We start from the raw sequence: 17,174 nt of genomic DNA on the forward strand, positions 1-17,174 counted from the left end.
ATTTGTCTGAATAAAAGATATTAAGATGGTGTACAGTAGCTTAGGGTGAGTCAGATTTTACACTGGCAGGAACATAGGTATGTTTTTTGAATAGGAAAGAATTGCTTTCCACTAGACCTGTTAAAACAATGTGGTTTACCTCTTGACAAGGTACTGAGTCATCCACTGCCTGGAGGAAAGCACTTAAATCATCAATATATGGCCATTCTACCCTGTAAGAAAGCCAGGTTCGCTTCTCAAGACTCCATACATTATTCCTCAGGTGGACAAATGTTGGCAGAGCAAAAGTGGCCCTGAGAGTGAAGTGGGGAGCAGATTGGTTATGTGTCAGGGCATTCAGGGAACAATGCTGATGGGTTCCAAAGAGCGTCCTCTGCAGCAGGACAGTTTTGTTGTGATTTAGGATTTTCTGCAGGTTTAGGTCTAGGTCAGAGAAGCTTTCAGAAGGTATGGAAACGTAGGTCCTCTGTACTCCATCTAGTTCACTGCTTGCTAGGCAGATAGGCAGTGAAAACGCTAGCACGTTGCGCCATTCAGATGACCCAAGGCTGTGTGTTCCATTGCTTCTGTAACTGAGCTGACTCTCTGGTTAGGGTCGTCCTCCAAGCTCCTCTTGCTTACCTCTTGCTTTTTAATCCTTCTCCCTGCAAACCTGTTTCTCTTAATCTCCAGTCAGAGTGCCAGCATCTGGTTCTTCCCAGAATCCTAGAGCTGGGAATGTACTGATTGCTTCTGCTCTTCTTACAAATGTATTGCTATTCTCTGTTTTGTCTGCTTTCAGGATGCAATAAAGGTTGAAATAAGTGGTTTCCTCCCTTTTCTTTCTCCCATTTCTTTTTTCTCCATGCCAAGGGCTGCATTTGCTCCCATTTCTCCTCCCTCCTCCCTAAGACAGTTTTTTCCCCTTGAGGTTCTCTGGTTTTCTGTTTTCCAGTTTTTCTTCAGAATCCCGTACCTTTCCTTCTCTCTCCTTTCCTATACTATCCTTCAGCAAATAATTCAAGAAGGTGTTTGCCTTCCCTGTGTGGGGAAGATGGCAGAGCTGGGACAAGTATACTGTTGTTCTGGTCTGAGTTTCCTGAAGGTAAGTAATTGGTAGAAAGTACTTCTAAAGTAGCTGTGAAAACATATGGATCCTGAGAGAGTAGTCCTGCCTTTGTGCCTTGGATCTCCTATTCAGTCTTTAATTGCTTTTTTATTTTGTTTGGTGTGTAAGGGCCATCCATATTTCCATCCAATGTGGCTAAATGTTACCCATCAGAGGAATTTTATAATTTTTTTTTTAATGTGTGGCTGACAGTTCTTGGTCTCTGGACAAAAAAAAAAAGACATATAAAGTTATTTGCTTACTTCTCACAGAAATCAGTAGAGTTAAGGTGCCTCTCCAAATATATGCCCATTGCTACTATGTGAAATTTAAACTGTGAGAAAGAAGCAAGGGGACCCTGAAATACTAACAAGTGAGTTGGAAAAGGGATGTGTAATAAGCAGAGAATGTCTTTGTCTTTAAGGGTTTAGACTGATCTCTTGTATACATTTTTGGTTCTGCTATGGATGTTTTGGGTTGCCCTTCCCAAGTTACTAATCGGATAAATAAGATTTATCTATTTCTTAGATTTTGCTTTTGTCTGATGTTTATCCGCTTAGACAGATTTATCTGCTACTTATCTGCTTAAACATCTCTGAGAACTTTACTCATTTTGTTCCTCTGGTAAAATAAGGGTAATAATGATTCCTGACCTATGGTCTTGTCTGTTCAGGTAATAATCTGTTTCAGTATGGATTATTTTCTGTGCTACTGTGTATTCCAGACATGATTGGTCTCCCAGTAAGATTAGGTATAACTGTAAAACCATAGCATAGAGTTCATAATGAAAACACCATCTTTTGATCTATCCACTGTTAAATTCTTACAAGCAATTACAAACATCTCCTGAATTATTTTTTCTCTTTTTTTAGTTACTTTAGTAACTATACATTATTTCTTGTTGCTGCCTATTTGAAGAACTTGTCATGTTTCTTAAGATTTACTAACAACTTACTGATCTTTTATATATATATCTTTATTTCAAATGTTGGTTATTACAGATAATTCCTTCAGTACTTCAAAAATAGGCACTATACAAACGAGTGAGTGGAACATGTGTTAAATGGTCTAAAAATTGGACAACTGTTGAATTCCAAAGCTATTTAGAACTTAAATCTAGCAGAAAAAGACATAAAATCTTGTTCTGAAAGCTGAAGCTAGAAAAATTCAAATTATTAAAAAGGTGCACATTTTCACTGTGAGAGTAAATATTAGTTGTGACAAGTTATGTAGTACTGTGAAACATTTTCCTTTCCTTGAATCTTCCTAAAATAGATGCTATTGTGTAAAGAGAAGCAATAGGGTTTTTGCCTAAATTACTGTTTGACCTCTGTTGATGCAGGAATTCAGATTACATTGTTGTAATAGTCCTTTTGGCTTTAGAACCAGTGAATTTTTGAATCTGTGGAATGTTTCTAATTGAGCATTAGCCTAATTCCTGAACCTACATCTGTAGCTGAGGTTGTTGAGTTCTAGCGTCATGTTTTCTTATGGACTTTCATTCACTGACTTTAAATCAGAAGTGTCCTCCCTCTCATGCAGTCATCAGTACTAAGTATAACATTTGATTAACGGAACTGGAAGGCTGGTTGTCTTGAAATTGGATTGCAAAGTGGGTTATTACAGCTAAATCATCAAATTAGACCTGCAAAGATATTTCTGCTTGAAATAGAGCACTTGTGCAAGGGGAAAATACACAGCAATTGTGTTTCTGAGAGGCAGTGAGAAAACACAAAAGGGATGCCTTAAAGAAAGCTACTCTGGCATGTATCTATCTGTTTCTTGGTGTAAGCACTGAGAATTAGAATCACCTGTGAAACAAAAGAAATTTTTTAGATCTCTCCTCTTTGCCTGAAGGGGAAAGGCTTAAGAACTGGTATAAGTAGGGAAAGAGTGTTATACAAGTACTTACCTCTTTGCATGACAGTCTGGGAAATAAGCTGATTATTAATAAGTCAAATATGTATACCACATCTTATAGAAGTCTTATGAAAATGATCCACTTCCAGATCATCAGATCTGGAAGGCTTTTACAAAGGAAAGTAGTATCACTAAATCCTGATTTACCATAGTATAATGGAGGTGAAAATATTACGAATAATCACTGTGGTAGAGTTTAGCATGGACATTATTTTTTGCCCTCATTTAAAACTGTGCAGTACTGCTGAGTGCACAGAAGGGCTGGGGCAACCAGCTGTGGAGCTGACACACCCATGCTCCAGCAGTGGAGAGAGTGTGTTTTATGACCTGCGCCTTATTCAATATATGGGGAAGGATATTAACAATATCAGAATACTTCCTCACTTTTTCTTGTAAGCATTTGCATTATCTTCTCTCTCTCTTTTTCATTCCAGCACAAATAAAGATTATATTAATCACGAGTTTCCAAGATGACAGTGTTGGATGGAAATGCCTACTTCAGATTGTTGTTACTGTGTGATATTGACATGCAAAACCAGTAACTTCTTTTTTTTTGTCTATTATTTCCCACAGGGTGCAGCTCTAATTCGAATGTTGGCTAACTTTATGGGTCACTCTGTGTTTCAGATGGGCTTACAAGTAAGTAAAGGCATTTCTGACTTCGTGTGGGTGTGCATTTCTAGCAGTTTCTCTCACTCTTTTTGTCTCCTTAAACTATATTTGATTCTATTTGTGGAAATGTTTCTTTACTTCAGGACCATCTGAGGCACCAACACGTCCCTGAATCTGAATTTCATGGAAGATGCTGTGTAGTGTAAGACACACTGCAGTGCCTCCAGTTTCACCTAGATTTCTTGGTGTATCAAGCAAATGCACTTTAAATGGCACATGGTTTTGTGTCTGTTTTGTGTAGATTGCCACATAAAAGCCATTTTATCCATGTGACAACTGTGTGGAGGGCTAGCTGAAGAAAGAGCTACTTCTCTTCAATTACATTTGTATGCTGGTGTAACAAAAAATAACAAATTATGTCAAGCCAGCTAGAAAATACACAGCCCTAAAACCAGTAATGGTTCTCAGATAAATATTTTTGCTTTCCCTTTCCCCCATGAAAAATCCTTGAGCTTTATTATTATCTTTGATAAGCATGGAGTGCTCTCTATTTTAACAATGTTTTGAAAGCTCATTCTGCCTTTTAAAAGAAATTTAGAGAGGTAACATTTCTGTACGAAGAGAAAGAAATTCAACATGCTGATTACCAAGGATGAACTCTTTTCAGCAATAATTCAGTGTAAATGAGTGTTTCGTAAACTATTTAAAAACAAACAAGCCAAAGCATAAAAAACAATGCAACTCCCTCTATTCCACTGAAATCTGCTTGAGTAAATCAGGCAGCTGTGATTGATGAATTATGTATGATGCAGTCTGCTACTTAGAAGTGTCCTTTAAAGTAAATTGATGTTCACCTGAAATACAATTATGCTAAGATGGAAGGAGCAATCAATCTTATCTGTTCTTAGTAAGCTTTTCATTTTGAAATTTAAATAAACTACGTCTAGGAACCAGGTCATTTTTTAACAGAATAATTCTACCTCTAATCAAAATAAATTGGAAGATAAAATATAAAACAAAAATTACATAAATGCATTGTTTCTGTCAGAGAGGTGTGTTCCATGCAATAGGCAATGAAAGGAAACCTGCTGGGGAAATACAGCTTTTTGGAGAGTTTACAGGACATTCAGGGTTTGAGGCATAACTTATTCCCAGGACCGAGTTGGATCATTTTCTTAGCTGTAACATCAGATCAGATCAGATCAGTTAGATAATGTTCTTATCCAGATAAGAAATCTTGAAATCAAAAGTTTCCTTAATATAATCTTGTATATATCAAGGGTAAAACCCTCATTTAAGCCAACGCGACTTCTGTCCTTAGTCCAGCAAACTCCATATTCCAGCCAGAAACTTTTGCCTGCACAGATCCATTCATTTGGAAATTCATTAACACTTTTTCCAAAAAAAGCATTTCACTCAGGGTTTTAGAAAGAGAAGGTTTTAATATGTACATGTCAGATCTGTTTTTTCTATTTTCTTCTATGTTTGCCTGAGAAATAACAGTGTGCAAGTTGTCCTGAAATAAATTTAGAAAAAAGTTCAGATCAAAGAATAAGACTATGCAGGGATTAAGTAATCATAATTACTGTAAAGTTGTAATGGAGCTTTGTTTTTTGATTTGAGTGGTTTCCTATTATTTCTGCTTTCCACCGGTTCCGCTCTAAATAGAAACTCTTCTGTTTGCTAATGAAAGTCTATGAAACATCTAACTGTGAAAATCTGACTAGTGAAAGTCTTGGCATCAGTTCAGTAGGAAGATGATATTCTAACTTCTTTTATAAAATCTGTTTGAAATCCAGATAGAGGTTTTCCATGTGTATGCCCCCAAGTTGAACAAAATAAAACATAAAGGTCATAGGCTTGCTCAGAAGCTACAAATTATACAATTGGAAATGTCTGTCAATCATTTAACTCTTTGTGTTTTGTGGATCTAACAAAATAGTGTTCCTGCACTGTTGAGCTGGGAGGCTAGCTTCACTAATGATAAGGGGAACTGGAGGACTAACTTACCCTTTCTATCATGCATTGGTTTAGGCTTTTTAGCTCTTTAGCGCCAGTACCATTACTTTGGATTTAGCATTTTATTGCCTTGAATCCAGTTTTATCATGGAATTCTAATTTTCAGCTAAATGGCCTTTCTCAAGGACAGCTGCAAAATCAAGTATTACTACTATTTTTAAATCTCTTCAAATAATAAATACTCTGAAAGTGCTCTTGATGGTTCGTTCCTCCTGGGTTGTTCTAATGGCTTGCTGAGGAGCTGAATTCTGAAGGACCTTCCCTTTATCTTATTTGCTTTGTTTTTCATCAGCCTCCAGTACATGGAGCACATCAGTGTTAATAGCATTAATATTATTTCATTTCTTTTTAGTATGTTAGGTATGTCCTTAAGTGTTTCACAGATGATAAAAAAAAGAGTATTTCTGTGGTCTTATTACACTAACATAAGCCAAAATTAGTAGCCCTTTATTTGTGTCTGTGTTGAGTGTTTGTGGTTTCATTGAAATCAAGGTATGATTCATCATCCAATAAAGAGCTCCAGAATTAGATCTTTTATATAAGAGAAGCTACAACAAATATGCTAACCTTTGCGTTAAGCAGAGGAAAAGATAAGGTTTAGAGCAAGAAGCAAATGGAAGAGCTACCTTTTTTTTTTTCATTACAACTTTTTTCTTTATCTAATTACATGCTATCAGCTGGCAGGTGGACTTTTTGAAGAGCAGATCAAGATAGTTTAGGGGAGGAAAATCCCTAATTTGTCAAAGGAAACAACCAGTTTTGTTAAAAAGAAGAAAAAAAGTTGATGGAAAGTGGTGCGCATTGTTGGATATCCTTTAACAATGAATATGAACACAAAGGTGCACATGATCCCCAACAGTTCAGCAAACTGTTCTGTTGAGAAGTCTGTAAGGAGATAAAATTGTAGTAGAGATGCTCAGTTTTATAGCGTAGATGGCTTTGAAGAGATTCATATCTGTCAGGAATAGCTGGCCTGTTCCTATCATGGTAAATATACTGTGAAAGACCATTAGATTATAGTGCGGAAGTTCCACAATAAAACTGCAGTCAAGAGACTACCTAGTGATGGTATGATCTTCTGGAAGCCCTATAATGTCTTGAATCATGTGACATTTTCAAACAGAAGATTTAGTAACAAAGACAGAACTTTCTCACTGTTCTCACATAGCACTCCATAGGCAAAACCAAAAGAGAACATATTTATATTGGCTGTAATGAATAATTGAATAACGACAGTAATGGCCACAGCCGGTAACACTCGCATATGAGAAAATCACAGCTATTATTTTTGTAGAAAATGTCTAATAAACCCTGCCTTCCCACAGTAGGTGATTTCTTTCTTTTTAAAAGTCCTGACATCTTTCGTGATGTGCAAAGTTTCATATGCTCCAGGGAAATTGAAGAGGTGCACTTCACTGAATGGCGGTACTAGTCTTACAAAGTGGTGTCACTTTTCAGTCAAAAAGCTGTTAATCAGCTACAACAGTGATTAGAGTGCGAAGAGGCTTGGTCAGCACTGCTTGCTCTGATTATGTTTCTGGACTGCATAGATTGGTAGAGGAAGAAACTGTAAGTTGGCCTTATCGTTCAGTCATCACTCAGGGCAGTAATATGCAATACAATATTAGATTTGTGAGATTTTCTTCTGTAGGCTGTTGTTCCTAATCTGTGTGCTTGAAACAGATGGTTGCTTACATGACTGGTGTCACTGTATTACATTTCCTGGAAGGTTTTACTGCTTTATGGCAAGGCACCTCTTCAAGTTATCAGTGGTTTTTTTTTCATATTAAATATAGAGAAAAAGCCCAGTGATTTGAAGGTCTGGTATTTAGATGTGTGTGAGGATACACCTCCAGCTCTGTAATAAGACATTTCTGTGCTGGTTTATTTAATTTTTTCTTATATTTGGTTTGATTATTTTGGAGCCTCATCTCTATTACTGTACGTTTGTCAACACTGCATTCATTTGCTGTGTGGCAGCTCATTGATCACATAGATCTGTATCCTTTTGAACTTCACTTGCTGCTGTGTATGTGTTCATCACTCACTCTGATTTAGTGCATCATCAGCAGTTTGAATTAGTTACTGTAGGAATCTCTGCTTCTGTGATAAATTAACTGCTTTTGTACTTTAGGCTTCACATTGTACATTTGGAAGAAGAATTTCCATACAGTGCTTTGGATATACGCTGTCTTTTTTGGTGCTGTTGAGTGGCCACTGTATTGAAACAAATTGGTCAACCTTTCAGAGGAGCTGTCTGGGGAAATGTGACATGCAGGCTGTTAAATACAGCAAGGTTCAGATTTCAATCACTTCTTACTATCATAAAGCTGGCTAGTTAGACTTTCTTTCATCCACACTGCTTAGTATTTCCTGCTTTTTAGACACCTCTGTGCATGCCTGTGTTCTGTTTGAATTGTGGCAGTTAATGTGAAACCCTATCAGAAACTTTCTAGGTGTAAAATAAAGCTCTGATGTGCTATTTTCCATATTGTTTGCCACTTATGTCCAAGAGTCTAGTAGTACAAGGAATGTATTCATCTACTTCAACAGTATTTTTTTATAATCTATTTTTACACAGTATATTAAACAGGTTTCAGTGTACCCGTTTTATCATACCTATTTATTATGTCTTTATTTCCAGTTCACAACAGTTAGCTGTATGCTGTTTAAAATGAGGCATCATTAGAAACTTCTTCACAGAGTTTTCTGTTAAAAAAAAATTAAAAATCAGGCATCGTAGGATAAGGCTCAGTGAAGCAATGGGCTGCAATGCTGTCCCTGTATCAACAGTGCACCTGGAACTACCTGGAGTTGTCTTCTGCTCAGTGGGAGGATATAACTTTTGCCACTAGGCAGGAGCATCTTTATAGCTGGAGTACCTCTGGCATTGCAGCTCACCCCGCTGGTCCATTTAGTAGGTGCTGAGTAAAGTACTTTTCAGCTAATCCTGCACCCACCTCCTCTGGTTTAGAAGAGCACAGAGTGTATGACCTTGGTGGACATCAAAGTATCACCATGGGCATACTGGCTATGACCTGTCCTTAAGTTAGTTGCTACTGATGCCTTTATTTTTTAAACTGTCTCACTTCTACTGACAGTTGTCAACAAGATAACTTGAGCTTGTTAAAAATGTAGGAAGTCATAGGAAATCTCATAGGAGCTGACATCATAGTTTTCTACACTGCATGTCATATGAGATTGATAACATCTTTCACCTTTTCTGGCCCCTCAGCATTTCTCATGCTTCTAATTTACATCACTCTGGATTTTAGGTTTACATTTGTTAAATGAATTCAGTGTTATGGACCTTTTTCAGTAGCTTTTTCCACCGTGACTTAAGTAGGTCAGTAAAAGTTTACATAAGAAACTTATGTAAGTTGCAGTGTCACAATATTTTTTTTCTTTGAAAGTGTTAAAGATGTACAGCATAGTAAGAGCCGGACTTGGATATCATGACCAAAAATGGAAGTCCTTCCTCTAGCTCCAAGAGGATTTGAGTATACTATGTGTATAGCAAAATGCTTCTGTTTACAGAAAAAATGTGATTGAAGATGCATGATTTAAACATACAGTTATTGATAAATGCTAAAGTTAATTTTATCTTCACTTTCTTTTCCTTTTTAGTAGGCACCTTAATCAGGATTTTTAATTATGCAACTGCCCAGTGTTTTCTACATAGGACAATGTCTGATTCAATTCACAAAGTGGACCGTGCTAACTGAACTGTCCCTCTTTTCAATAGTTTTCTATACTTTTCATTTGCTTTGTAGCCCCAGTTCCTAACTGCTACATGCAATTTTCTTAAATGCCATCCAGTATGGTATCAGAGTGCACCACCAACAGTTAGTGAACAGAAGACATAAACCTCATAGGGAGGGAAGGGGTGGTGCTAGCCTTATTTTATAAATGGAGATCTAGGCCCCCAGAAACTTAAGTTAAAATTTACACAAGTGTAGAGCATGCAATATGAGATGCCCAGTGCAGCACTTTTTTCTCCCATGTGTCTTAGCACGTATGGACCAGCAGAGTTTATGTGTTCAAAGCACAGCTTCCATGGGCTTCATTGTCAACTGTGAGCACTCAGCATGGCTGCAGCTCAGTCTCTAGCGGCACCAAGGTGGGCTTCCAAAAAATGTCAATAGTGCAATTAATATTGCTATAAATAAATTAGTGAGCCTGGAGTGCCTGCACATTTGCGTGGAAATTGGACCAGTGTGGTTAAGATAAAAAGTCCATGATATTTGGATATCTTATTTTGAAACCCAAGATGTTCTATCAAAGTATTTAACATTATAAACTATTTCAGATATTCAGAACAGACTTCACATTGGGTTCAGCCATAGCATCTAGCTCTGCTACAAATCAGGCCACAGGACCATACGTAATGCACCCACAGTTACAACAGCCAGCCGTCATGACTGCTGGAGGGTTTTGCTCAATATAACATAGGTGCTGTGCAGAGAGAGCTTTCTCCTGAAATGCTGCATTACCAGAATATACCTCTTTGCTTATTTGAACTCCTGTCCCTCCTTTCTGCTTGGCTTTTTGTCCCTGGTGCATTTGGATCAGACACTTTTCTGCTCCAGCTGTTGGGGATGGCTGAGGGAAGGGAAAGGCGGCCTCTTCACTTACTGCCTCTGGGCCCTAACCTCCCTCTAAGCTGAGGCAGCTGCGAGCCATCGGTACAGGGAGAGAGAGGGACTCTAGCTGCTAGGTCACCTAAAGTTGATCAGTGCTAGGAAAAGAGCATGTTCCTGAAACAAGATACCTTTCCTTCTGACCTTTAGACCTCTGCTCCAGTGCATGGGGACAGCAGAGCTTTTAAAAGGAAAGAGTGCCAAGAAGAGACAAAATGCGATATTTTTCCATACTTTTCTTCTGGTGTTGAGTAAAATTTTGGAAAAGAATTAGATCTGAGGCAGACATTTTGAAGACAAGATTTCAGCTCAACCAGTTAACATTTTGGCCATATTGAAGGTCCCAGCAGGGATAGTTATAAAGAGTGATACTGGCAGGTGCTGCTGAACCTCCGTAGCCGGCAGTGTCCCCATGGCCATGTTCAGAGCAACGTTACAGTCAGTGTCACCTTCATTAGAAGGAAGTCGTGCTGTCCTTCAGCTAGGATAACGTGTTGTTTCATTGCTCCATTGATAAAGGTTCTTACAAAAACTATTAGTATACACACAATTTACCTAACTTGTTCTTTCCTCAGAACAGGATTGCCCTTTATGACAATGTTACAATCAGCCATATTACAGATACCGCGTACGTATTCATTTGGTATACTTTCAGTGAGCTTCTCTTATTTTGTTGCATGTGAAATTCAGTTATGACTGTTTTCTCCTTCATTTTTATTACAGGCATTATTAAGAGGAAGAGTGATAGGTATGAATTCTCAGATAACATCAGTGGGCTGAGCGTCTATTTAAGAAAATGTTTTCTTTCGAAATAAAATTGTACTGTTTTCCTGATAGGAGCTCAGTGGCAACCTTGCCTCTGTTGCTATGAGGCAGCACAATGGACTTTTCAGGGTGCTGGAGTACATGTTTTCTGTGCAATTCTGCCGTCCTCTTGCAATCAAAATTTCCATTAGCTTTTTAGAAGTCAGGAGGGATATTTGCAGCACTAAGATTGCAGGATTGAACTCCTAGTTAACACTTCATACACGCTGGAAATGAAATAAATCTACTTCTGTTTAGCCCAGTGGAAGACATTCAGAAAAAAAGCTGAATCCCTACTGGATAAAACAGGCCATCATCAAAACTTTCTCCTCTTGCTCTTCCTTCTCCTTCTCCTCCTCCTCCTCCTCCCTCTTCCTCTTCCTATTCTTTCTCTTTCTCCATATACATTTAAAGTTCTGTTACTGTAGCTAGGTAGACACAGCATATAGCCAGATGTAAATGCTAATGATTTTTAAGGTGTCTTCATTTTGTGAAATTAAATGCATCTCTACTGACTGTATTGTATGATGGTCTTTTGCCCCATGAGAAACATTTGCTCGATTGATAAAAACAACAGACAACTTATAAGCAAAGTCGAAGCTTCACTGTTACTGCTTTCCTATCTGTTATTCATTGTTACTGTACAAATATTGCAGGTCGTTATGATCTAGATAGTGACATGTAAATCATACTTACAATAAGTTTTCTCAAGTGATTTATGGTGACCTTTTCGTAGTAAGTAGCATTAATTTCTTTCCAATTCTGGGACTTTTATAGAAAAAAGGATTACAGAGAAGTATGCAGAGATTTTTTGCCTGGTTAGCAATCCCTGGGCATAGTTCAAGTTAATACAGAGGAATGAACAGCCAGCCTGTCACAATTAGCAGGTGCCATCCAAATATCTCTGGAAAACATTCCATCATTTTTCTGTGTGCATTAAAAACATATTTTCTGAGCGATAGCTGGTTTTAGGTTCAAATGTATTGTACAATCAAACAAGGCAGAACTAAAATGAATGTACAAATTCAGTCAAATATATGCAGTTCAATTTCAAAAAGTACTTTGTTTCTGTAAGATTTGTTCTGAGCTCAGTAGTTTAGTACCGCTACCAAATAATACATCAAAGACATTTTTCTTTAAAGCCAAGCTTAATATACTAGCAGGTGTCTCACCACACAGCAGATAGCATCAGACTCTGCTAGGCAATAACTCTGCAGTCCTTCTAACTGCTCCCTTTAGACTTCACATGCAAAGTGTTTTGCCGCCACACTGCAATTGCTGTTGCTGTGTTTCAAAATGGAACCTCTTTCCTCCTCATGTTAACAGCTAATAGGTGAAGCTGAATTTTGCAAAGGGAATAAACGTCTCCATTTAATAACTCTGATCTTTTAATAAGGATTCCCAGCAAAGCAGGCTATATTTTAAAGTATCTGGAAATTTTCCTGAGTACAAATTTTGAATTTGTTTTAGATGCCCCATTCACATTGGATTCAGTGACTTGCAATGCAGAAGATGCATTAATTGCAAAATTGTGTTTCTTACAGTGGTTTGAGGTTTGATTCTTGTCTGGCGTTGGAATGAAAATGGCAGGGCCATATTGATTTCAGCTGGGTTACTTCTGATTTGTGGTACTGGTCTCTTATCAACAGAAAGCAGGTAGAGCAAAGAAAGCAGTCCCATTGACTTAATGACGGCTCTTGGCTCTTTGTTTCCCATACTGGTTTCTCTTGTGTCTCAGCCTAGACGGCACGCTGTTTGGGAAAGGACACAGGTCCTATCTGCATCTTCTAAATGAACGTTATACTTCCAACACTGTGGATGAGATACTCTTAAGATTGCTCTAATTCTTCTCCCACTGAAATCAATACTAAAAATCCCATTGACCCATATAATGCTAGAAATGTCAGTTCTACTGATCTGATTATTGTTAGAGCGTATGTGAGTATTATGAATTACAAAGGAAAAAGGACAAAGTAAAATACTATAATTATGTGGCCTATTCAGCATCATTGGCTCTAGAAAAAATTAAGATTTATCTCCATATATGGTTCCAGTATCACTCTTCCTGATTAGTAGTTATAGCTTGCTGTTTGGATATAATGATTTAATTGCAGATATGACATGTTGACAGTGGATATTTTCCAGTTGCTGCTGATTGCGAGCATTGTATCACTGTTGTGTGTGAAAAAAATTCTAAACATACCTTTTGAAAATAGAGGGCTGGAATTTCAGCTGGTGTACATTGATGGGATTCCACTGATGTCCTTTCCTAGGATTTTATGCATTGACTGAATAGTAGCCCAAAGAGAAGGCAAAACACAACTGAAGTGAATACTTGCATGATGCCTCTGAGGTTTGTTGCACACCTCTCAGGCTTCTTTTTAACTTCTTTTTACCTATTTGTGAGTTTGAATCTAGAAGTTAGCTAAGAAGTTCCTGGTAGTGGACATTTTAAACACTGCTTTCCTGTGGTAATTATTGGGAACATTGAAAGTGTTACTTGCTCTTAAGAAATTTTAATTGCTTAATGCAGCTAATGGTAAAAATACAGGCTGGATAAATTAGCAATTGAGAAAGTGTGATTGTATATGGAGCAGATAAAAGAATTATTTTGTGGTGTTATTTAAAGAAAAAGACAAATCATATTTGGAGAAAATAAAAAAAAATACCCACCCACCCCACCCCACCCCAGTCCTATCTGCCAGGCCTGGACATCTTACAAGGACACCACTTTCAGAAAATGAAGAGACATATAGAATTACTGATGACTTAAAATATGTTAGTAAATTTCTATGTGGAACAGATTCAACAGGTAGCTCCACTGATATGTGTAGAATTATTAGAAATAAGGAGAAAAAAAGATTATCCTTTGCAGCTATATTCTTTCATTGGTCAAAGTGGTGTAAAATTCTGATTCAGAGTTTTATTTTCAATGCCAAATAAACAAGGTTTAAGCTGTGTTTATACAGGGACACACAAAAGTTGACTCAAAGTAGCTGAAGGTTTGAATTGTGATTGGATGGATTAAACCTCATTGTAGCCCCATGTGGGCACTTTCAAAACTGAAATTCATGGTAGTGTTTTCATTGTCACTTGAAGTCACTGAGTTTAGTCTACGTCAGTTCTGAATGACAGTTGTCTACACATAAGGTTTAATTAATGAAGGTTAACAAATTCACTGTAAAAATTAGCTTATTGATGAGGAATGATAGCATCAACCATTAGCTGAATGAACATTTGAAAAGAACATTTGAACATCACTTTTAGAGAAATGCACTTCAAAATAAACTTTTTGTTTCCTTTAAATGTGATAAATTGATAATCTTCCTCTTAACTGTCTTCTGAAATCACCACTGTGTTTCTTTCAGTCTGGTATCTTTCTTAATACTTGGCACATACTTGGGCAGGACACTGGCTTAGAACCACCCTTCTGTTTTCCTCAATACTACCTCCAGGTGCTCATTCCCATCTGTGCATGGCCACCCAGTGCCACTTCATTTGTACCAGTGGAAGAGTTTGGAGTCCTTTTTGGCAAACTTCATCAAGGAATGAAGGGTGTCCTTGGTGCAGAATGATAGATCTACTTCCTATACAGGCCATTACAGGGGTCAAGTTTGCAAAGTAGCCTCACAAACAAGGGGATGGGGACAAGGAGGGGGAGAGGTTGTGGAAGGTACTTAGTCTGGCTGTACCACCACAGTGTCATCAGACTGTAGCTCAAGGGAGGTACAGGAATGCATTTGATGCTGTTTCTGTATATAAAACAGATGTGATAATTTTAGTACTAGGTGGGGACTATCTACACTGCAGGCATGGCCTTACACTCCTTATGTGCTTGCTGTTTCAATATAATTTTGTTGCTGTTTTTTGTAGGTTGAAATACTTTTTTAGTTAGTTTAATTCATGGCTTGTTGGCCAGTAAGTAACTTCTTTTTTTTTGCCGGAGGAACACATTTTAATGCAATAGTAAATTAAAGTATAGGAAGGGTACCAACATTTTTTATCCTCCAATAGAACTCACTCATGAAAGTTGAAGTATATTCCATGACTCTAGTGTATTCTGTAGGTTGTCCCTTTCTGACAAGACTGCCTCAAAGCAGTTTTGGGTACTCTTAGTAAAAATGATGTAGAAGGTGAAGAAGATGCTTGGATTACTTGACCTGGAAAAATCTGTTTCCAAGGGTTTTTTTGGCTGGCTTTGCAGTACTGCTTTGATAAGTGGTCTGATCACAGCTGTTCTTTCAATTTGGAGGTAGCTCTGCAGCTTGACTCACTGGTACAAATTAATTCTGACACAAATAGAGTTAACCTCCATTTAATTTGCCTTATACAATGTTTACCATGACCAATAAGGTGAATTTCCCTACTCCTCATTTTGTACTCAACTGCTTGTCTGACTGCCCAGTCAGGAGGTTGATCACTTCTCTTCCTTAAGGCTCTTTCTCAAGGGTTAGTCTGTTGTACAGCTGGAAAGTACTGCAAACCTAGTTGACTATTTTAGCTTTTCTATTCAGTAGTCTTCCTCTCTTACAGAAATCTTCACTTCTTTGTAGCGTGCTGGTAGTGCTTTACCACTGGTTCTAACTCCATCTTCCTTGTCACCACTGCAAACATATGCAGTACCTTCCTCAATTGTTTTTATTTGAATGTTAGGCAATGTCAAGATAATATGTGATAGCAGCTTTGATGTTAGCAGTGTTAAGGAAAGGGGGAAAAAAGGTGGCATGTTATACTCAGTGAGTCAGCATCTGTCAGATGGTGTCTGGTGCCTTAAGGTTAGGTGCACAAATTTCTGGGAAGACAAACACACTGGATTTGATAGCTGGAGCCTCAGAGCCTGATTTCCACCTGAACAAAATGTTTTTATTAGTAGCTCTAAATCTTTGGTGACATAGAGCAGTCATGTATAAAACTGTTCAACAAGAACATATTGTAGGCTGAAGGGAGGAGGATGTGCACCCAGGAGTAGGAATGTAATACAAAAGAGGGAGGTGGAGGCAAGACTGCTGTTTCCTCAGCCCTGAGAAACGAGGGTATTCAGAGGAACGTAGCCAAAAGAATTTGAAGCCAAAATATTTTGCTACTTTTTCCTCACTCATCTTATATAGCGGAATTTCCCAGTTATCTTTAGGAGAAAAAGTAAGTTGTTCAATGTTAATCTGTTTCAGATCTCAGCACCACTTACGTAAGTCGGGAGCTGTTCCTTCAGCCAACCAATCAACTTCATACAGATAAGCTGAGAAAGGAGTTTGGTCCTAGAATTGATGTTTCAGTTCCTGGTTATAGATCTGAAGTCTCCCCTGAAAGTAAGATACATGTTTGGAGACTTATTCCCCCTTTACACTTGTTTAACCTCTTTGCATTTATCAGTCACTACCTTTTATTAGTTGTGAGTGTTATCATGTTTCAATGGTGGGGTAGTTCATTTTTTCAACATCAAGAGGCTCAATCCCTAGCAGCCCTGAGAGAGCTAAGACTGTAAAGGGATAAAAAACTTTTTTCCTTTTAAATAATCTCCTTTTCTTAAAAAAGTCTAATACAATAAAAAGCCTACAAGCTTAATCAATACAGCATTATCTTTCAAAATCCTTTAGCACTTTTCACTGTACTCCTATTTCTACTACTGTTCAAGCTATATGTTTCAGTACTCAAGTAGGAAAATAATTTCAAAAGCCTTGAGCCTTTTTATTTTTTTTGGGGGGGCGGGGTTAAGATTACGATTTGGCAAGGAATTATAGTCTAAATCAGCTGGGACTTTTTGCAAGATCTTAGGTTTTGGTTGTGCAGCAATTGGACTTTGTTTTCATGGCGTAACAGATTCTGGAATTTTTTTTAATTTGATATTAAAAATTAGTAAAACACACATCAGAAAACCACATTGTCTGATTAATTTTTTTTTAATTGGTAGAAGTGATCATATGCCGTTATTCTTCTTGGCAAAGAATGGCTTCATGTTTTAATGCCAAAATGCTACAAAGAATATTACAAGAGGATATTTGCTGAAAATGTAAAACCAAATGATAAATTTTGTGTGTGTGTGTTTGGTTAAATGTTGAGTGACGCTTCACTAGTGCCTGTGAACTCTCTACTTT

General features: G+C 37.6%; 1 protein-coding gene across 1 annotated transcript in view; it reads left to right on the top strand.

Annotated features, from left to right (window-relative positions):
• The window catches only part of TRHDE (thyrotropin releasing hormone degrading enzyme), a 221,964-nt gene that overhangs the window by 119,741 nt on the left and 85,049 nt on the right, over window positions 1–17,174 (top strand). The window contains exon 7 of the mRNA XM_064449710.1: window positions 3,581–3,646. Within this exon, the coding sequence (XP_064305780.1) occupies window positions 3,581–3,646 (66 nt within the window). The remainder of the gene's footprint in view (window positions 1–3,580; window positions 3,647–17,174) is intronic.

Source organism: Phalacrocorax carbo, chromosome 1 (assembly GCF_963921805.1).
Source record: "Phalacrocorax carbo chromosome 1, bPhaCar2.1, whole genome shotgun sequence".
Classification (NCBI taxonomy): Eukaryota; Metazoa; Chordata; class Aves; order Suliformes; family Phalacrocoracidae; genus Phalacrocorax; species Phalacrocorax carbo.